Below are 21,292 nucleotides of genomic sequence, written 5' to 3' on the forward strand. Positions count from 1 at the left end.
GTTCCATCCCTGGTCTGGGACGATCCCACGTGCCCTGGTCCTGGAAGATTCCCACATGCTGCGAAGCAACTAAGCCTGTGCGCCACAACTACTGAGCCCATGCGCCGCAACTACTTAAGCTTGCATGCCTAGAGCCCATGCTCCGCAACAAGAGAAGCCACCGCAAGGAGAAACCCTCGCACCACAACGAAGAGTCGCCCCTGCACGCCGCAACTAGAGAAAGCCCGCACTAAGCAACAAAGACCCAACGCAGCCAAATATATAAATAAATAAATAAATAAATAAAATTTAAAAAAAAATAAAGCCCTATTCTCCGGGAAACCCTCTTTGGTTTATCCTGGGGCCAGGTTTCCCTCTCTTATTAAACTCTGACCACACTCTGGCCTCTCAGTCTCTTTGGCCTTTACTTGGAGAACAAGGTAGAGAAATAGGAAAACAGAGAGGAGGGATTAAAGGAGTTGGAGAGCCACAAGACCCCCTGGGGTGGGTGGCCTGGGCTAGCTCAGAAGTAGAGGAGCACCGGTGGAGCCTCCAGAAGAGTTACAATGTGCCCGCTTCACCTCTCAAGGCCCTCCCCCAGGACTGCCTTTGCTCCCACCTGAAACAACAACTTTTACCTGTATCAATTCCGAACTCCTTATATGAACTGAGAGCTGGGGGGTCCAGAGGTGAAGAAGGTGTGGGGCTCCTGTTCTCAAAACACTCAGAATTTGAGACTTCCCTGGTGGCACAGTCGTTAAGGATTCCCTTGCCAATGCAAGGGACATGGGTTCGATCCCTGGTCCGGGAAGATCCCACATGCCGCAGAGCAGCTAAGCCCATGCGCCACAACTACTGAGCCTGAGCTCTAGAGCCCACGCACCTAGGGCCGATACTCCACAACAAGAGAAGCCACCGCAATGAGAAGCCCTCACATCGCAACAAAGAGTAGCCCCCACTCACCGCAACTAGAGAGAAAGCCTGTGCACAGCAACGAAGACCCAATGCAGCCATAAATTAATTAATTAATAATTTTTTTAAAAGCCCCAACACTCATAATCTAAGTGGAAAAATAAGATACAAGAAAAGATAAGCAAAAATTTAAGATAGCAACACAGGGCTTCCCTGGTGGCGCAGTGGTTGAGAGTCCGCCTGCCGATGCAAGGGACACAGGTTCGTGCCCCGGTCCGGGAAGATCCCACGTGCCGCGGAGCGGCTGGGCCCGTGAGCCGTGGCCTCTGAGCCTGCGCGTCCGGAGCCTGTGCTCCGCAAAGGGAGAAGCCACAGTGGTGAGAGGCCCGCGTAACTCAAAAAAAAAAAAAAAAGATAGCAACACAACAATGTGGATGAATTCAAAGAAAGGCAGACAGCTGACTGAGCAGGTGGGGATGAGGTGGCAGAATATGGTTTGTAGTGAGGGGAATGGGGGGAGAATTTCATCCTTATGAGCTAAAAATTTGGAGTTCAGGGGAAGAAATTACCTCTGAGCACCACACCTTCCCTTCCCCTAATCTCAGCTCAGACTCAGAGATGAGAAACTGCCAGGAGGTACTGGGGAAGTTAATCCCACCAGATGGCTGAACCAGAGTGTGCTTCGAGGGCCAACTGTCCACAGGGTCATGATTGGCATATGAGAGCATGGGTCCTTGGGGGGAGGGGGGCATGGAGTACCACCAAAGGTCTTTGAGGAGGAGAGAGTCACAGGAGCAAGACCAATTGTGTGTGGGGCACAGATGGCAGAAACCAGAGGCTGGAGACCAGCGGAGGTTATCATAACAGTTCCCATGAGACCCACACCAGACTTAGGCCATGTCATGGTGTGGTCATTGAGCCTCCTCTCTGGTGCTTTCTGTCTGTGGACTGTGCCACCACTTGTCTTTCCTCAGACTCAAAGCTCAAAAGGGGGGGCTTCCCTGGTGGCGCAGTGGTTGAGAGTCCACCTGCCGATGCAGGGGACGCGGGTTCGTGCCCCAGTCTGGGAAGATCCCACATGCCGCGGAGCGGCTGGGCCCGTGAGCCATGCCCGCTGAGCCTTCGCGTCCGGAGCCTGTGCTCCGCAACAGGAGAGGCCACAACAGTGAGAGGCCCGCGTATTGGAAAAAAAAAAAAAAAAAAGCTCAAAAGGATCCAGGCAGGCCCCCTCCTTTACCCCTGGTTCTCAAAAGGAAGTCAGCAGCACCTGGGGGTGCTGTGGATTTGGAGGGATGGGCTGGGTGTGAGAGATGCAGAGCATAAGGGAGCAGGATGACAGAGTGTAACCTGCAAGAGGAGAAGGAAGTCCTGTGAAAGTTTATTTCTAAAAAGCCTAAGTAACAGCCCAAGCTGTTTAGTCTTTTCACAGCCCTGACAGAAGCTTTCAGCAAACTCTTCTCACCACAGAGGCCAGACAGAGTCCCAGAGGTTTGTTTGCACCTTGGCCCACACTCCATCCTGAGCACTCACCATGCGCTTCCTACCTCTGCTCTGGGCATTGAGGTGAAGGGCATCCCAAAGGGAGGAAAAGCGGAGTTCGAGAGTCTCAGTCTGCAAGAAAGAGCCTGGTTAGACCCCAGCACTGACAGCACAGCTCGCCACTCTGGACATCCATGCTGGAGGCATGGGGACGAGGGAGGAGCAGTGCTGGGGTGGCTGGTGGGACTGGGCTGTGCCTTGGCTGTACTTAGATTGCATGGAGGGATGAAGCTGGGCAGGGGGTAGCAATAAACAGGGGAAATCTGTAAGGGTGGCAGTGGTGATGTGGTGGCGGAAGGGGGGAATTTGGGAAGGCAGCAGTGGATGCGAGAGGCTAGCAGAGTATTGGGCTTCTCTGCAATATAACCTACCAAAGAATACAAACTTCTTTAAAAAGCCACACTGGGATCCTGCAGGGAGTATGGCCATCTCTTCCCCATCTCAACTTTCCACAGACCTTTCCATCTTATTCTGAAGCAGCAAGATGGAGCTGAGGAGAAAAGCCCTAGCTAGAACCGTGTGCAGGGCAAAAGAAATCGTGATGAGGACGGAGGGACAGGATGGAGCTCGCTACCCTGGGGTCAGAGCTTGGAGGAGGAGGTCCCAGAGCCTCCCAGAGGAGAGCCTCCAGAGAGAGGAGAGCTGCTCCTCCCACTCCCCCAGCACCCCCCTCCCTGCCTGCCCAATCTGCGTCACAGTCTCAGGGCTACTGGAAGACACTGCTCCCCAAATGCTGGTCCTAGGGTCCCAGGGTAGCCCTAGGGGGCGAGCTGGGAGTAAAGTTCTTTTTATTTTGTATTTACCTAAAAGTTCAGGAAGCCCTTGCTTACTTACACTCTTGCTTGGAGGCCCAGAATTTAAACTTAGTCACTGCCCAGAGCCATTGTTTTAGGAAAGAATGAGATGGCCGGTGTTGCGTAACACGGAGCTGGGTGGGCGTGGGTTGCAGAAGGAAACGGTCCTTCTTCCTCCCTCTAGGAAGGAAGGCTCAGCTAGGAGTTCTCAGATGGGCGGGGCACTGCCTGGAGAAGGGCGGCCAGGGGTGGGGAGGTGGGGTAGACGGACCAGCGTGTGAAAGCCCAGGGAGCAGGCAGACTGAAACACTCAGACCAATCACCATCCAACCCCCCTGGGTAGAGCACAGCCTGAATAATCCAGAAAACCCGAAGGGTGGTACTGGGTGGGTGTGGAGTGGAGGACAGATTCTGGGAAAGGAGAGGAATGGAGGGGTGGGCTGACCTGGATGAAGGACAGGGTGGGTTGGGGATCGGCTCTCTGGCCACTGTCCCTAAGAGCACCCAGAGTATGAGTTCCTCTAATCCCCCCCCACCCGCCTCCCCCCCGCCCCCGCCACCATAATTTCAGCTGGCCAGTCCCCCGTCCCTACCTCCCAGGTGTTCAGCCAGTTCTGCGGGCACGCTCCGCCCCCTGCAATCCCTCCAGAGTCCCATGGCCCCAACACAATGCTAGGATTTCTGACAGTTCATTCAAGGTGTGCTTCCGCCTCCCCCCACCTCACTCCTTGCTTCCCCCAACCCCTTCTATCATCTTACCCAAGTCTGGCCCCCAGTACCCGCCTTCCCCTCAGTCACATCTCGGGGAGACCTTCTCTTGCTCCTGCCTCAGCTTTGCTCTTCCTCTCCTCGCCCCTGGTTTACTCTCTTCCATCAGCAGTCGGTTCTCCCAAGACCCCACTCTCCGTTGTCTCCGCCTTTTCTCTCTTTTCGCCCGCATTCCTCTCATGACCCCCACACCATCCCTTCTGCGTCCACTTAAGTCCGCCATCTTCTCACTCCCCATCGGAGTCCCTCCGTCTCCTTCATCTGCCACACATGTACCCGAACTGGATTTCAGGTTTCCCCCTCACCGCCACTGCCGCTTCCACCCCTTCCCACCCTCCAAGGCCTCCAGCCAGCTGTCCAGCTCCCAAAATCCGGGCGAGATTCCCGGGAACAAAGCAAGAAAAATCAGAGTAATTTGGGAAGTAAACAGAAACCGGGAAGGGAGGAGGTAGAGAAGAGTGGGGAGGACCCAGGTGGAGGGGGGGCCTCTCCAGTCCCACCCAGTTTAGGGAATGCCCCTGCCTTCTCCACCAACCCCCCCCTTCACCTGGCTCTTAAAGGGCCCGGCCCCTGCCGGCGGCTACTTAAGGCAGAGGGGCGGCGACGGGCAGCAGCTGCGCTACGACTGCTCTGGGAGGAGTGGACAGGGCAAAAATCTTGACCATGACCCCCCACAGGCTGTTGCCGCCACTGCTGCTAACTCTGCTGCTCGCTGCCCGCCCAGGAGGCGCCTTGGCAAGGTGCCCAGGCTGCGGGCAGGGGGTGCAGGCGGGTTGTCCAGGGGGCTGCGTGGAGGAGGAGGATGGGGGCCCGCCGGCGGAGGGCTGTGCGGAAGCTGGGGGCTGTCTCAGGAGGGAGGGGCAGCAGTGCGGGGTCTACACTCCAAACTGCGCCCCAGGACTGCAGTGCCAGCCGCCGGAGAAAGACGAGGCGCCTTTGCGGGCGCTGCTGCTGGGCCGGGGCCGCTGCGGCCGGGCGCGCGCGCCCTCGGGTGAGTCCGCGCCCCGCCCCTGCCCCGCCCACGTGAGGCCCGCAACTCTGCCGGGCAGGGTCCGGGAGGGATGCGCACGGGCAACCCTGCTATTAGGGTCCTGAGATTGACGCTTCCTCCTCCTCGACCCTGGTGGGGGATACATTTTAGGGGCTGAAGGGGCCAGTGCGGGGAGCTCCTAGGAGTCTGGGGTACGGCTGGGGGCCCTAGGGATGAAGCAGGGAGATGTCTCAGCCCGCAACATTTTTTTTGCCCCCTCGACCTATTTTCTCTTGAGGGGAAAGGGAGGGATGGAAGGGTTTAGGGGCGTACTGTATGCCACAGAGGCCCAGCTCCTTCAGCCCTAGACCCCCAAGCTGGAGAAAGGACCTAGGCATTGTTACCAGCTTCCACTTGGAGAAACAGGGAAGAGAACTCCAGACTCCCAAATCCTGCACACACTGAGAAATATCTCCTCTTAATATCAGGGTGTCCAAAGCACCCAAACATGGGGTGGAGTATAGAAGATGGCTCAAATCCAGAGCAGTTTCAGACTAGACTAGGGTCAGTTGGCTGGCGCTGGCCCTCCCCACTCCCCACCTGGAGCGGGGGATAGAGGTGGGAAAAGAAGGAGTCTGCCAAATCAGGGTTATGATTTAAAGCTTCTCAGAACCCTCCACCCACCCCACCCCACCCCACCCCACCCTAACCCAGAGAGGAGAACAGAAGCCTGAGTCATTGGGTGGGTGGGACAGAAGTGAGTCAGAACCTGAAAGATGGGGGGCAGCCGGGAGATGGGAAGAGGAGGAAATACAAACGGCCCCCACCCCAGGGGCATCTGAGCTCCCATTATTTTTCCACAGGGAAGGATGGGAAATCAACTTGGAGTTTCTTTCAGTCCTAAATCCTGGGTCCAGGCTGCTAGGGGTCTTCCTGGAAAGAGGTGTTCTGGTTGGGTCAGAGGAGGCAGCTGGGAGCATAGTCATGGTAGGATGCTGAATAGAGGGAATGAGGGGCAAGGTCTGAGGGGTGTGGAAGAAGATGGATCAGACTCAGGATTGCAGAGGAAATAGTTCTTGGCTTTTCAGTAGTATGCAGATGGGAGCAACTTCAGGGCTCCTAATATCTCATTTTACAGCTGGGGCAAATTCCAAACAGTGCCTGCTCCCCTCCCTGTCTTTTCTTTGCCCTGACACCCTGACTTTCCCTTCTCATCCTGAGCTTTCCCCAAACCCCCCAGTACAACGTGTGAAACTTTCTCCAGAGCCAGGAGCAGCCTTCAGGTTGGAAGCCACTCATTCCTGCACCTTTGCAGCCTGCCCGCCTTCTACCTCCTGGTTAAGGGCTAATTCACACATGCTCCTGGGACCACTGGGGTTGAGCTGGACTGAGTCTCACAGGACCAGAAGGGAGAGGCCCCCACTGCAGTGTCCCCAAAGTAACCATATCTTAGCCCTGAGAGGGGTGGACTGAGTCACAGCAGGGTCACAGCGGGGACACACATTCCACTTGGGTCCCTGCTGACCCCCTCTCACCGCCATTGCTCTTCTGCCCCATCTCCCTGGCTTGGTGTGCCCCCTGCTGGCCTCTTGTGGAACAGCCCTGTCTTTTCACCCAAAGCCCCAGCCTCGTCAATCAATGAACGTATTGATTATTGCTTTCCAAAGTGCTTCTCCTTTATAAGCCTTAAAACTAGTCTGCGGGGGAATTCCCTGGTGGTCCAGTGGGTAAGACTCCGTGCACCCAACGCGGGGGGCCTGGCTTTGATCCCTGGTCTGGGAACTAGATCCCGCATGCATGCCACAGCTAAGAGTTCGCACGCTACAACTGAGAGTCCACATGCCACAACTAAGAAGCCCACATGATGCAACTAAAGATCCCGCATGACGCAACTAAGACCTGGTGCAGCCAAAATAAGTAAATAAATATATTTTTTTAAAAACTAGTCTGGGGATATTATCATGGAAGGTAATATTACCATTTGTCAGAGAAAGAAACTGAGGCCAGGAGAAGGTAACAGTGGAGCCAAACTGTAAACCCCCTCACTACTCTGAAAGCCCTGCTCGTTTCCACTCGGCTCTGGCCTTTGACATCTGGTTGATTTCCAGCCTCTTCCTCCCCATTCCTCTTGTGGCTGTAGGGGAGAATCCTAAGGAGAGTAAGCCCCAAGCAGGGACAACTCGCCAGCAGGACATGAACCGCAGAGACCAACAGAGGAATCTGGGGACCTCTACCACTCCCGCCCGGCCCAATCCTGGGGGCGTCCAAGACACTGAGATGGTGCGTTTGGGGCTGGCAGGGAAGAGGAGGGGTGGAGAGTCCTGGAGATTCCCATCTGAGACTGCTCCCTGGGGCTTGGCCTAGTCTTCCATCCCAGTCCTGGGAGCCTGGCTGGTGGGGCCAGCAGGCTCTGCAGCAGAGCTATCCCTTCCTCCAGGGCCCCTGCCGCAGACATCTGGACTCAGTGCTGCAGCAACTCCAGACCGAGATCTACCGCGGGGCTCACACCCTCTACGTGCCTAATTGTGACCATCGGGGCTTCTACCGGAAGCGGCAGGTGAGGCCATTCCTCTCCTCCCTTGGTCTATCAGTACAAGGGTCCTACCAGCAATTGGGTAGGGGGGCTTACAAAGTTGCATAAATAAGACACTTGTCCTGCCCTTAGGGCTCTCCCAACTTTAGAGACCACACAAACATAGAGAATAACCAACCACAGCTATGGGAGAGGAGTTAGACTACCTGAGCAATGCCTAATTCAGAGGTTCACAAAGGTGAGGAGCATCAGAATCACCCTGGTGTGAACACAGGTGGCTGAGCCCCGCCCACAGAGCCTGAAAATTTGCATTTCTAATGAGGCCTCTAGTGATGCTGATGCTGTTGGTTTGGAAACCACACTTTGAGAACCACTGTTCTGGCCTAGAAGAACAGGCACAATTTGGTGGGTGGAGAAGAGGAGCCATGCAAGGGAACCCAGTGGGCCTCGCTGTCCTGAGAACACTCAGATGTTTCCACAGACTCAGACTCAGGAGTCGACAGCCCGTCCCCCAACCCACGGGGCCCCTCCCATCTCTCCCGGGCCACACCTCTGATCCTTGTGCCTTTCTCCCCAGTGCCGCTCCTCCCAGGGGCAGCGCCGAGGTCCCTGCTGGTGTGTGGATCGCATGGGCCAGCCCCTGCCCGGGTCCCCAGACGGCGATGGAAGCTCCCCTTGCCCCACTGGGAGCAGTGGCTAAGGCTGGGTGGGAGGCTGCATGGCCACTGGCAGGAGCGTGGAGCTGTCATCTTGGGTTATTTGTTGAGTGCTGAGTAACTCAGGGGCCCAGAGCCCTACACTCCACCTGCAGGCCCTGCCCCATTGTCAACCTCACACATGGAAAGATTGTTGGTGTTGGCTTGGGGTGTTAATAAAGCTGTGTTGGGGGTCTCTGGCCTACGTCTCTGTGTTCACCTCTCACATTGTGGAGTCCCTGGCCCTTCTCTCTACCCCTGTCCAGCCTCTTCTCCTGTGGACTACCATCTGTCCTTCCCGCCACACTTGGAATGACAGAGACAGCCACTGGTAGAGGTTTCATGGCCTCAAGCCTCACCCAACTGCCCACCAGGGAGTGGAAGGCAGCAGGTGGGGGCAGGGAGACACTGAGGCCGTGGCCTTGGTCTGAGGTTGTGACCTTGTTTCTAACACTGATCTTTGGACACAAAGGGAGAGGAGCAATTAATAGTTAATCCCCACCACGAACCCAACAAAGAGGAACTCTCAAGGCACTTACCCTTCTGTTACTTCTTACTAAAAAGGGAAGGAAATTATTATTTATTGCACTCTTGGCCCTGGACCATGTGCTTTTACCTGGACTATCTCATTTTATGCTTACAGTAACCTTATGAGGTAAGGACTTTTGCCCCTGTCTTTCAGAGGAGGAAACTGTAGCTTAAACTATTAGGGTCATTTGCCTGAAATTCCACAGCCTGTAAATGATTGAGGGAGGATTTAAATCTGGTTCTTCCATATGTGACAATGCCTGACATTCCTCAGGTGCTGATAGTGTTTGTTTTGCCTCCTTTCTGCCTACCTGCTAACCCAAGCAGTTGTAGGGGAGAGGTGGTGTTCAGAGCCCCAGCACCTAGCCTTCCCTGGAGGGGCCACAGTACCGCAGTCATCACAGGTACCAACCTCACAGAATACTAATCACATGCACAGAAAGCTTTGTTGACAAGGTTCTTTCACGCACTTTATCATGGTCTAGGGGAGCTGAGTGCCCCGATACCTGAAGATGTTTCTGACTCCCTCCCGACATTCAGCCTACTGAGAAAGAGATTGGGAAGCAGCCATACCAGGTGATAAGCCTCAGAGGGGCAAAGTCCCCCTCCCAGTGACATGTATGGGTGCAGAGCTCCCATTCCTGTGGGAGGGAGCTGGGCATCTGGGTGGTGGTTGGGCTATTTGTTCAGGGGTGGTGTCCATCCCTGTGACAGCCAGTAGAACAGAGCCTCTAGCTGAGATGGTACTGCCTTCCGGAAGGGGATCATGGATCGGATAACCTATAACCCCTCCTCCTGAAAGGACTTTAGTCTTTGGAGCTGTCAGAGGAGCTGAGTGAGATAAGAGCTCTGCCAGGCAAGCCTGAAGGAAGGCAGGGAACACTTACCAGCTGCCGCTGCCCAGTCAAGACACACATCATGGAGCCAAGGGCGGCCCAACTGCGGAGGAGAGAAGGGCTAGGAGGAGAGCAGGAGGACCGGCCCTCCAGAGAAGGGGAGCCCCACTTTGGGAATGAAGAATGCCCAGGTGGGGTTGGAGGTGGGGTGCACTGTCGAGAGGGGATTCCTGCTGTCTACCTTCAATCCTTCCTGCTGTCCTGGGAGGCCAGTGAAGGCAGATCCCAGCCTCTGCCCCCTAACTACCTAGCTGGGGAAGGGAGGAGAAAAGAGCTATTCAGTACCTTGCCTTATCTTTCAGACTCTTTTACCCCAGATGGTGATGAGAGGAGCTTCCTGTTCCCTGGGTACCCTGTTTCCAGGAATGTCATCAGGCTCCCCGCTTGCCAGTGACCTCCTCACCCCCTGCAAAAATAACTTCCCCTTCTGATTGCGGCCCGCCCCCCATGATACTAGATATTGACTGGTTGGGGGTGGGGAGGCTGCTGAGCACAGAGAAAGCACTTCCTGGTCAGAGGATGCCTCTGGGTCTGCACTAGGCAGCAGAACCCTAACTCCTCCCCTTTGACCCCTTATCCTAGGAAACAATGAGACACATAGAGGCCCAGATTTGCTACAATGGACCCGACATATGCAGGTGAGGGAGGTCAGAGGTCAAAATGGACAGGTCCTGGAGTAGAGGGAGGGAGGGGTGAGGACTGGCTTGATGATAAAGACAATTTGTTCTCGGGTTCAAACCCCTCAGGTCAGAGCTACGAGTTAGGATGGAGGGGTTTGAAACACAGGTCATCAGGACAGGGGCCAAAAGTCAGCCAGTGAACAGTCTTCTGTTAGTGGGGCTAGAGGTCAGGAGCGGGAAGGCTGGGGTCAGGGAGAAGAGAGTAGGATCAGAGATGACAAGGTGCTTGAGGTTCAGACCCAGAGTCTGAAAGTATCTTTCCTGGATCCTCACTGCTGCCCTGGGAAACCAGAGGGAGTGAAACTGTGGGTGGAAACCTCTGGGCAGGAGCCATGCTTGTTCGTCTTTCCATCCCTAGCACTTAGCAATGTGCCTGGCATGGAGGGAGGCTCAGTAAATGTTTGGTGAGTGGGAGGATGGCTGACCGGATGGAGGGACCGCGGGCCCTGCCCTGCTTTGTCCTGTAGGCTGTGAAGACGCAGTTGCTGGAGCAAGCACAAGGTCAGCTGACAGAGCTGCTGGATCAGGCCATGTGCGAGGCTATTCAAGCCTACCCGCCACAAGACAGACCAGTGTCCTCCATCCCTCCAGCTTCCTTGCGCAAGTAAGAGTCTGAGCAGCCAGGGGGGCTGGGGAGGGGCTGCGCAGCCCCCTCCATCGTAAGGATTACGAGCCACAGATGCTTTCCCATGTGCCCTTTGCCAGCACTGATGTAACTCCAACTTCAGTCTTCCCTCTTCTCCCCTTATCGCCTCTGCCTTCCTGACCTCCACTGCTGGGCTTGGCTCTGCCCTGGCCCTCCCTGACCTTCCACCTGGTCCTGCCCGCTGGCCCTAACCCTGACCTTCCCCTTCTACTGCCCTCGGCTCCCAAATATTGATGTCCCGCAAGGCCCTACCCTCTGCCTACTGCCTTCTTCCTTTGGGTCCTGGCCCAGAACAACTGTCTCAATTCAGGACTCGGGAGCCATCCCTGGGGAAACGGAAAGTTTTCATCAACCGCAAGTCCCTGCTTGAGTAAGTCAGGGGTGAGGATGGGGTGAGAAGAAAAGAAAGAACTTTGTCTGGGGGTCCAGGGCACCTCATTTGTCATCCTCAGGCTCTAGGTGGTTTCGGGGAGGACTTGGAGATGTTTTCTAAGGTTCTGTTTCTCCATTTGCCTTGGGTGTGATTGTGGAAGAAAGGCCACCAGGATGAGAATTGTCTGGGCTGGAAAGAGCTTTGGACAGAAGTCCTAGCCATATTGCAGCCCGTAGTTGCAAGTTCCCAATCACTGGGTCCCATCCCCACTTGCGTACAGTGCCTGAGCTAGTCTGCATGACCTTGAGGACTCTCCCACTGATATTCGGGCCCCTGTCCTTCCAGCGAGCTGATGGAGGTGCAGCATTTCCGCACCATCTACCACATGTTTGTCGCCGGCCTGTGTGTCTTCATCATCAGCACCCTGGCCATCGACTTCATTGATGAGGGCAGGTAGGCACCCCTCCCACTCAGGATAGGCCCACAGATAAGATCAGACCACCTGGGTTCCCAGTGTTCTACTTGCCACCAGCCTGAGAGAGCACAGGCCTGTTTGATTATTAGACACACATCAACATTGCTTTCCAACCACCTTCCCATCCAAAAGGTCCTCTTAGCACAGCCTTGGATGGCCTTTGGTCTGTTTTCCCAGCGTTAGCCCTCTGGGAACACTACTCCCGCACTCAAATCCTTCTCAACTGGACCCTTGTCCTGAGGCAGACATACATGTATGTGCACACACAAGCATGGTTCCCACCCCACCTCTCTCACACAGTCCTTCCCAAGGCAGTGGTGTTCGGTTCAAGTAACCTCCAGTGAGCCCCTCCTAAGTACCAGCCCTGGGGGGCAGAGAGATGAGGGACCGACCCCAGCTCTCTCTGTGAGGCACTCCCAATCTTGTGGGGAAGACGAGATCTTGTGCACACAAGTGCCTTGGTGGGTCGCTTCCCCCCACAAGTACCTCCCCACTCTGGGGATGAGCCTCAGGGAGCTGTAGACCCCTGGGGGTCTGGACTTTGCATGACCCCACCTCACCCTACTACAGCTTAGGAAGCAGTAAAAGGAAGAGGACCAAGGATCTGCAGGTTCAGCAACAGCACTTCCTTTTGGCAAACTTGTTGTTCATCCTTATAATTAAGGATCAAATCTCAGGAAAAGTGTCAAATGTATGTAAGATGGCTCCTTCTCCATCAACCCCCTCCATCCCAGACCCCTCCCCAGGGGTAACATTTTTAATGGTTTTGAGAGCTTCCCTCCAGAGCATTTCGATGCATCCACTTCCAGATGTATATAAAAACCAAGGGAATGTATTTTATGGGAGTTTACATTAATAAGATACTTACTGTACCTATTGTTTCCTTTTCACCCCCTAAATGACCCATATTAGAGATCTTTCCATGTTGGTCCATTGATTTTAATGACCGCAGAGTCTAGAAGTGCCAGCTTTTGTTCATTTCGTTCTTTTTTTTTTTTTTTCATTTCGTTCTTTACTGATGGACGTTTGAGTCGCTTCTAATTTTCTAATTTTTCACCATTACAAACCATACACTTTTTTGGCTGCACAGCGAGGCTTGCAGATCTTAGTTCCCCGACTCTAGGGATCGAACCCGGGCCACGGCAGTGAAAGCACTGAGTCCTAGCCACTGGACCGCCAGGGAATTCCCAAACCGTATACTCTTTTCTAAAAAAATAAATTTATTTATTTCATTTACTTATTTTTGGCTGCGTTGGGTCCGTTGCTGTGCGCGGGCTTTCTCTAGTTGAGGCAAGCGGAGACTACTCTTCGTTGCAGTGCGTGTGCTTCTCATTGCGGTGGCTTCTCTTGTTGTGGCTCGGGCGCTCTAGAGCGCAGGCTCAGTTGTTGTGGCGCATGGGCTTAGCTGCTCCGCGGCATGTGGGATCCTCCCAGACCAGGGATCGAACCCATGTCCCCTGCATTGGCAGGCAGATTCTTAAGAACGGTGAGACCAGGGAAGTCTCCAAACCGTATACTCTTAACCTAAGCAAACAAAACACTCAACAACCTGCTTTCTATTAATTCAAGTCTACAGCTCCAGACACTCCAAAAGTACAAAACTAACAAAAATCAAAGTTAAACTCTAGGCACCTCATACCCTAACCCCGGCGGCATGGGATGTACTGAACCCTTCTGCAATGCCACAGAGGGGTCTAAAGGTTATTTGGAAGCAAAGCCATCCCATGATTGAGTCTCCTCGGGCAATGCCCTGTTGCTAGAAGTCCTGGGCAACAGAGGTGCCATCTTGAACACTTTCGGAGATGGGGAGCTCACAACCTTGGCAAAATGCCTCAGTTCATCTTCCAAGAGCTCTGACTGCAGAGGATGGGGACAAGGATGGGCCTCACACATGTCTACTTTGTCTCTCCTTCCCCACTCCCAGGCTGATGCTGGAGTTTGACCTACTGATCTTCAGCTTCGGACAGCTGCCCTTGGCGCTGGTAACGTGGGTCCCCATGTTCCTGTCCACTCTGCTGGTGCCCTACCAGGCCCTGCGGCTGTGGGCGAGGCCCCAGTCCAGAGCGGCCTGGACCCTGGGGGTGGGCCTGGGCTGCATGCTGCTGGCCGGCCACACAACAGTGCTCAGCATCCTTCCAGTCCATGTAGCAGTGGAGTATCAGCTCCCGCCAGCCTCCCGCTGTGTCCTAGTCTTTGAGCAGGTAGGTGATGGGAGGAACCAATGGTGGGCGGGGCCCCTGGGAAAGAGGGCATTGGATACTGTATTGGTGGGGGCGGAGCTAGTTACCAGGGGCGGAGTCCTTGCGAGGGATTTGAGCCAACCATCAGGCTCCAAGGAAATGTAAACAAACGGACACTGCTACGCAAATATAATCGATTGGGTTGGCCAGCTGGAGACTCTGCCCTTTCCGGTACCCCTTTACCCTCGATTCATCCCAGCAGCCGTCTGTGTTAGGCTATAAGACAGTCCAACAAAAAGATAAAGGATGGGCTTGGATCTTACAAAGTTTACAATCTGCCTGCCCTTCTCCCGTAAAAGAGACACAGAGAGGTTAAGTGACCTGCTCAAAGTCCCACAGCACCTTAACCTCTTTTCCATTCCATCTCAGGTCAGGCTCCTGATGAAAAGCTACTCCTTCCTGAGAGAGACTGTGCCTGGGACACTTCGGGCCAGAGGAGGTGAGGCCTTCAGCAGGTGCTGCTGTGAACTCAGTCCTCTTGGCTGGTTGCATGAAGCCAGTAGCTGCAGGATCCTCATAAAAGCTCCAACCTCCTAGGGCCATCTTGCCCACGGGTCACAGCTCCGGCCCCCAGGTGGGCTCTGTGGGCCTTAGTCATTAGGCATTCTCTTAGGTCCCACCTCTGAGACCCCTCCCCTGCTGCTCAAGACTTCTGGATCATTCTTATTAAGACTCAGGGTATGAGAGCCTTCCATTAGGTAGTCAAAACAGAAGGAGAGAGAAGTGGGTGGTGCAACTTGTGGGTGCCAAATGAAGCTCTGGCCACAGCAGGTCCTGTGCCAGAAAATGGGGGTGCCTGGAATGGAAGCAAAGGGAGGGTGTTAAAGAGCAGGGTCGGCTCCTGCCCAGTTTCACCTCCCCCACTCCACCTCCAGATCCCATATCCAGTTCCTCACCCATCCCCCCACCTCTGTCCTGTGCAGCTCTATTCACCAGTCCCACTGCCTTTCCGCAGCATCCCACCCAGCTGTGTCCTCTCTCCCTTCCCTCTTCACTGATGGACACCTCTTACTCCTCCCCAGGTGAGGGGATCCAGGCCCCCAGTTTCTCCAGCTACCTCTATTTCCTCTTCTGCCCCACACTCATCTACAGGGAGACTTACCCCAGGTAAGACCCTGCACCCCCTCCCCCAAATGCCCAGGCCCGTCAGGGATCCAGCCCTTCTACTCTCCTCTCCCTGAGGTCTTTAGCCTCATCCCAGACACTGGCCACTTTCTCAGGCAGCACCCCATAATAAAAATGGGAAGTAAGGAGCAGGTATATTACCCCTTCTCCTTGCCCCAGCTCATGGTGACACAAGGGTGACTAACTGTCCTGGTTTGCCCAGGACTGCCCCAGTTTTAGTACTGGAATTCTTACATCCTGGGAAACCTCTCAGTCTGGAGCAAACTCCAGATGGTTGGTCACCTAAGTGGACACTCAAGCTAAAAATCCACTTGTCGTCTCTGTTATAGAAGGTCCAAAGTGTTCTAGATCCCCACCTCCCCAGATAATCCTCCCAGGCCTGAGCAATTGAGGGAGCTGCGGAGAGAGGGCCCCAGGTGCTGGGCCCCGGCCCAGGCAGGAACAAGATAAAAGGATGAGAAACATATTATCCCCATTGCTGCTGCAGGACACCCAACGTCAGGTGGAATTATGTGGCCAAGAACTTTGCCCAGGTCAGAAGACGGGGTCTAAGGGTGGACTACCCATGACTCATGGTGGCTGAGGGGACATTTCTGGGAGTGAAGTAAGGGAGGCCTGGGGAAGAGGTCAGAGGGTGGCGCTAAGAAAAGAGGAGGCAGTTGCTGGGCCAGAGTCTGATTCCAGAAGGAGGGGCAGTGACCAGTGATTCCTTTCAAAGTTATGCGTCCTCCACCCCCTCCCCAGGCCCTGGGCTGCGTGCTCTATGCCTGTTTCATCCTCGGCCGCCTCTGTGTTCCTGTCTTTGCCAACATGAGCAGGGAGCCCTTCAGCACCCGTGCCCTGGTGCTCTCCATATTGCACGCCACCTTGCCAGGTATGCCCACAAGAGGCAGGGCTGCAGAAGGCTGCACCCTGGGGAAGGCTTAGCAGGGAACCCCTCCCTCCGCTCACTCTTAGTTTCAACACCTTTTCCCTCTGACTCTCCCTATCGTCAGGGTCTCACTTCAGATTACCACCTACTCCCTACCTTTCAACCACTCTATGAACTCCCAACAGGCAGAGGTTTTGACATTCATCTCTGTATCCCCAACATCTGGCATGGGCTTCATGAGCAAATGGAATGAATGAGTGAGTGCATGAATTACTGAATGATTAACAAATGATTGGTAGGAGTTGGGGCCCTGGTTGCTGGGTGAGGGCTTCCTGGGGGGACCCCTGGAGCTTCCTGGGGGATCAGGGGCCCAGGCTGACTTGCAGCCCCTTTGTCTCCACTTACCAGGCATTTTCATGCTGCTGCTGATCTTCTTTGCCTTCCTTCACTGCTGGCTCAACGCCTTCGCAGAGATGCTACGATTTGGAGACAGAATGTTCTATCGGGTGGGGCCTGGACCTGGGATGCAGGGAGGGCTAGGGAAGGATGTGGGGAGGATGGTGGCTATGTTGGCTGTCACCTTGTTACCGAACCAGGTTCATTTGACCAATTCGCAGTAAGCCAAACACTGAGACGCCAAGATTTACAGCGGAGAGAGTGTTTATTCACAAGGCAGCCAAGTGAGGAGAAGAGAGATCAATCTCAGATTCGCCTCCCCAAAGGCCAGGGGCTTGAGATATTTATGGGATAAAGAAGCAAGATGATCTTAGGTATGAGGAAAAGTGATTGAAGGTAGAGAAAGAGTGAGGTAATCGGTGTTCTGCATGGGTGTATCTGAGTTACATGCTTCTTCATGGGATGCATGTTAAAAAACGGAGGCACTTAGGATGATCTGAGGGTGGAGTGTTTGGCCCTCTGATGTCAAAAGGTCATTCATCTGACACCTGTGCAAGCCCAGTTTTAGGGTCAGTGGTCCCAACCAGTCTTAGCCCGCTTGAACTAGACAAGAGCCAACTCCAAGTTCCTGGAAAACTTATGCCCCCTGTTACTATAGTGACCCATACATCAGAGGTGTTATCTATACGGGGCAGTTAAGGAGTCAAAAAAAAAAAAAAATTTAAGGCTTAGTCAGTGAAGGCAGGTTACAAGCAGAAGGGTTTTTTAACAAGCTGTTCCCTTACCTGCTGTTCTGTAAGACGAGCTCAAGAATTTCCATTAGTCACCAGTTTCTGTTAACCCTGTGGGGCATGATTTCAACATCAGCTGTGCTGTCAATCTTCCACAATGAGAAATGTGCTCCTCTGGGTATGGTTGTATTGTCACCCCTCTACCCCCTGACCAGCCAGGGCTAACTGCTCTTATGGGGATGCTAATTTGGAATCTTCTTCTCCTGAAAGGGAGAGTAGGAGGGAGAGCAAGGCCCCCAGATGTTGAAGAGGGAGTTGGGAGGATGCTTGCTGTCTCTCTCCTGCTGGGAGCCAGCCCTTATGGAGAACACTGGGATGGGGGCAGGAAGCAGGGGAGAGAAGCTGGGGCCTGGGCAGAGACAGGGCCCTGATGTTCACCTCCTCTCCCCCACTGAACCCCCCCACCCCCAGGACTGGTGGAACTCGACGTCCTTCTCCAACTACTACCGCACTTGGAACGTGGTGGTCCATGACTGGCTGTACAGCTACGTATATCAGGATGGGCTGTGGGTATGGGCTCCGCACACCCCGTCAGCTCCCAAAGTTAATGGAACCTCTCTGGGATATCCTCTCCTTCCCTTTCTCTGCACCATTCATCTTTTTCAGACCTAAGGGCCCCTTTGACTTTCACCTGCTCGCATTCTACCCAACCCAATGGGCAGAAAGTCCTTCTTATGATCTAACTTCCTTCCTTCCTTGTCTTCAACTACACCTCCTCCACAGGGTATTTCTCCCCTCCTTAGCCTTCTAAGGAACATGCATATAGCAATTTTCAGTTACTAAGAATTTTCACATACTACATAATCTGCCCTGTAACCCTGGGAAGTAAGTATTATATCCCCTTTTGAAAGTTGCATCTAAGGCCCAATGGACTAATAAAATGCTCTTAAATAGGACATGTGAGCCCTTCTGATTGCAAATCCCATATTCTTGCCACTGTACTACACAACCTCTGGCTTCCTTAAGGAGGGGGCTCTTTGTGGAGGGGGCTTAGGGAGACTCACTCCACCCTCCTACCCCCGGCTCCTGCCAGCTCCTTGGTGGCCGGGCCCGAGGGCCAGCCATGCTGGGCGTGTTCCTGGTCTCTGCAGTGGTCCACGAGTACATCTTCTGCTTCGTCCTGGGATTCTTCTACCCTGTCATGCTGTTGCTCTTCCTTGTCATTGGAGGTGAGCTTGGCCTCTTTATGCCCCTGGAGAGGGAGACATCCAGAGGGAAGAGACCTGGAAGTCCCTCTCCTGGAGATTCCAGACTGATGGGAGAGGCCACGTACCCAAGACAGAAGGGGGAAATGTGTGTGCCTTCTGGGGGAAGGCGTGAGAGTTGTGTGTGAGAGTTGGTGGGGGCGGGGACGGACTTGGGAGCAGGGAGGGAGGCAGCAAAGGGGTATCCTGGGGGAATGTGGAAAAAGACTTCTGGCTGGAGAGGAGCATCTGAGCAGGGCACACATACAGGGAAACAAAGGGGAGAAAACTGGTGTGAGGTTGGGAGGTTTAGTAAGAGATCCAGGATACTGAAGTGTAGACCGAGGAATCCTGGTTTTACATGAGTCACTTGAGACCTCCGTGAGCTTCTGGAGCTGGGTTCAAGATCTTCCTCAATGGTGCCTTCCTGTTCCAACTCTTCCCCATGCCCTGAGATAGGAAGGCAGCCAGGAAGATTAGACACAGGTATCCGGAGCTGAGGTGACAACATGTCCTCCTGCATCAGGGCCACTGAACTTCATGATGCATGACCGGCGAACGGGCCCAGCATGGAATGTGCTCATGTGGACCATGCTCTTTCTGGGCCAGGGCATCCAGGTCAGCCTGTACTGCCAGGAGTGGTATGCACGGCGCCACTGCCCCCTGCCTCAGGTAAGGGACCATGACCCTCGCTCAGCTCCCCACCCAGGAGGGCCTGCCTCCACTTCCCAAGAGCCAGCGCCCTATTGTTGCCCAATTCCATAGCTACGGTCAGGGGCCAGGGCCCGGTTTGGGGGTGAAGGATGGGCTCCCGTGTTTTAGATGCACAGGGTGGCACTGGGAGGGACCTTATTCACAACTCACCTTTCCTGGCACAGGCAACCTTCTGGGGGCTGGTGACACCTCGATCTTGGTCCTGCCATACCTAGAGGTCAGGGCACACTCACTGCCCAGAAGACACCACCAAGTTCTCTGCCTGCAAAGCCTGGGACCCGGGCTCCTCTCTGAATTCCCAGACCTAGCTCTGAGTCAAGGGGGCCTGACCCCGCCAGAGAACTCCAAGGACTGAGATCTGTGCACCTGTGGACAGGTGAGCACAGACTCAGAATGGTGATGGCTCTTGAGCCCCCAGCCCCGTGGGTTGGACAAAGGGCCCCCTCTCACTCCATGGCTGTTCAGACTGGGGGAGACACGAAGGGCCTTAAGATTTGGTGAAGGTGGGGTGACTTAAAGCAACTCGGGCCATCAAAGTCTGAGAGGTGTTTGTTTCTTTCTTTGTGCTCTTTACAATACAATAATAAACTCTTTGTATTGCTTTTTATTCATTTGTTTATTCATTCATTCATCATTTGTTGAAGACCCACTTAAAAAAATTCTTAATTGAAGTGTAGTTGATTTACAGTGTTGTGTTAATTTCTGCTGTACAGCAAAGTGATTTTGTTATACATATATATGCATTCTTTTTTATATTCTTTTCCATTATGGTTTATCCCAGGACACTGAATATAGTTCCCTGTGCTATACAGTAGGACCTTGTTGTTTATCCATTCGATATGTAATAGTTTGCATCTACTAACCCCGAACTCCCAGTCCCTCCCTCCCCCACCCCCCCTCCCCCTTGTCAACCACAAGTCTGTTCTCTGTGTGAAGACCCACTTTTTTTTTTTTTTTTTTTTTTTTGTGGTACACGGGCCTCTCACTGTTGTGGCCTCTCCCATTGCAGAGCACAGGCTCCAGACGCACAGTCTCAGCGGCCATGGCTCACGGGCCCAGCCACTCCGTGGCATGTGGGATCTTCCTGGACCGGGGCATGAACCCGTGTCCCCTGCATTGGCAGGCTGATTCTCAACCACTGCGCCACCAGGGAAGCCCAAGACCCACTTTTGACAGGCATGACTGAAGACAGGCAAAGTCTGCAGAGGCAAGACTTTGTGATGGGAGGGGCTGAGGGTCTTGGGTGACATCCTCTCTTACCTATTCTATGCCACCCCATCTCCCCAAAACTCAGCCTTACCCCCTCTTCCACCTCGACTCCTTCAGATCACATTTCCCCAGCCCTTGAATTCTTCTGCTTCTGGCCACCTCCAGCACATCCTGAGAGGGCACATGGCTGGCCTCCTTTCCTTCAGAGGACCCAAGAGAGGAACCTCCTGTACAGACCTTAGCCAAATCTTTTAACTTCGTGAGCCTCAGCTTCCACAGCTATAAAATGGACATTTAGGCAGTTCCCTGGTGGTCTAGCCGTTAGGATTCAGTGCTTTCACTGCTGTGGTCCAGGTTCAGTGCCTAGTAGGGGAACTGAGATGCCGCAAGCCACTCATTGCGGCCAAAAAAAAAAAAAGGACACTTAGGTGCTTTGTGACCGCCTAGAGGGGTGGGATAGGGATGGTAGGTGGGAGACGCAAGAGGGAGGAGATATGGGGATATATGTATATGTATAGATGATTCACTTTGTTATAAAGCAGAAACTAACACACCATTGTAAAACAATTATACTCCAATAAAGATGTTAAAAAAAAAAAAGGACATTTCAGTTAGAAGTGTCTTGACTATATGGGGACATATTGTTCCCTCATGCCCCTTTCCAGTCTACTCCTCAGCCAAAGGCAACTACTTTCTGATTTCTACCCTCATATATTAGTTTTGCTTCTTTTACAACTTCACATGAATAGAGCTCTATAGTATGTACTCCTGATGGACATTTGAATTGGGGTTGCTATGAATAAGGCTGCTCTGAAGATTCATGTACAAATCATTTTGTGGGTAATTTTTTTCATTTCTTTTGGGTAAATGCCAAGAAGCAGAATAGCTGGATCATAGAGGTGATACATGCTTGACTTTACAAAAAGGTGCAAAACTTTTTTCCAATGTGGTTGTATCATTTTACATTGCCACCA

At 53.6% G+C, this 21,292-nt stretch overlaps 2 protein-coding genes across 6 annotated transcripts; both read left to right on the plus strand.

The window, feature by feature from the left end:
* Positions 1 to 4,231: 4,231 nt before the first annotated feature.
* IGFBP6 (insulin like growth factor binding protein 6) lies at positions 4,232 to 8,390 on the plus strand. The gene is made up of 4 exons (XM_059082126.2): positions 4,232 to 4,983; positions 7,103 to 7,242; positions 7,400 to 7,519; positions 8,073 to 8,390. Exons 1-4 carry the CDS (start codon positions 4,656 to 4,658, stop codon positions 8,193 to 8,195), a joined length of 711 nt encoding a protein of 236 aa, XP_058938109.1. The 5' UTR covers positions 4,232 to 4,655; the 3' UTR covers positions 8,196 to 8,390.
* Positions 8,391 to 9,203: 813 nt separating this feature from the next.
* On the plus strand, positions 9,204 to 19,716 carry SOAT2 (sterol O-acyltransferase 2). Of its 5 annotated transcripts, XM_059082111.2 has the most exons (16): positions 9,204 to 9,294; positions 9,521 to 9,745; positions 10,197 to 10,252; positions 10,762 to 10,898; positions 11,251 to 11,310; positions 11,659 to 11,766; positions 13,713 to 13,989; positions 14,398 to 14,467; positions 15,051 to 15,135; positions 15,641 to 15,686; positions 15,898 to 16,027; positions 16,433 to 16,530; positions 17,623 to 17,721; positions 18,245 to 18,380; positions 18,922 to 19,067; positions 19,274 to 19,716. In XM_059082111.2, the coding sequence occupies exons 2-16, from the start codon at positions 9,637 to 9,639 to the stop codon at positions 19,322 to 19,324; spliced, it is 1,608 nt and encodes a 535-aa protein (XP_058938094.1). In that variant the 5' UTR covers positions 9,204 to 9,294; positions 9,521 to 9,636; the 3' UTR covers positions 19,325 to 19,716. The 5 variants fall into 5 exon arrangements, with proteins under 5 accessions (XP_058938094.1, XP_066865468.1, XP_066865465.1 ...); XM_067009367.1 differs by lacking the exons at positions 9,204 to 9,294; positions 19,274 to 19,716 and having other exon boundaries at positions 9,590 to 9,745; positions 18,303 to 18,380; positions 18,922 to 19,010; XM_067009364.1 differs by lacking the exons at positions 9,204 to 9,294; positions 19,274 to 19,716 and having other exon boundaries at positions 9,590 to 9,745; positions 18,855 to 18,990.
* Positions 19,717 to 21,292: the final 1,576 nt, after the last annotated feature.

Source organism: Kogia breviceps, chromosome 12 (genome assembly GCF_026419965.1).
Source record: "Kogia breviceps isolate mKogBre1 chromosome 12, mKogBre1 haplotype 1, whole genome shotgun sequence".
In the NCBI taxonomy this organism is placed as follows: Eukaryota; Metazoa; Chordata; class Mammalia; order Artiodactyla; family Physeteridae; genus Kogia; species Kogia breviceps.

Excerpts from the sequence above, each read along its gene's own strand:
- SOAT2 (XM_059082111.2), top strand. The coding sequence starts at position 9,637 with ATGGAGCCAAGGGCGGCCCAACTGCGGAGGAGAGAAGGGCTAGGAGGA. Across the intron at positions 11,767-13,712 it reads GACTTCATTGATGAGGGCAG|GCTGATGCTGGAGTTTGACC; the intron begins GTAGGCACCCCT and ends CCCCACTCCCAG. Across the intron at positions 16,028-16,432 it reads ATTGCACGCCACCTTGCCAG|GCATTTTCATGCTGCTGCTG; the intron begins GTATGCCCACAA and ends TCCACTTACCAG.
- IGFBP6 (XM_059082126.2), top strand. The coding sequence starts at position 4,656 with ATGACCCCCCACAGGCTGTTGCCGCCACTGCTGCTAACTCTGCTGCTC. Across the intron at positions 7,243-7,399 it reads GCGTCCAAGACACTGAGATG|GGCCCCTGCCGCAGACATCT; the intron begins GTGCGTTTGGGG and ends CCCTTCCTCCAG. Across the intron at positions 7,520-8,072 it reads GCTTCTACCGGAAGCGGCAG|TGCCGCTCCTCCCAGGGGCA; the intron begins GTGAGGCCATTC and ends CTTTCTCCCCAG.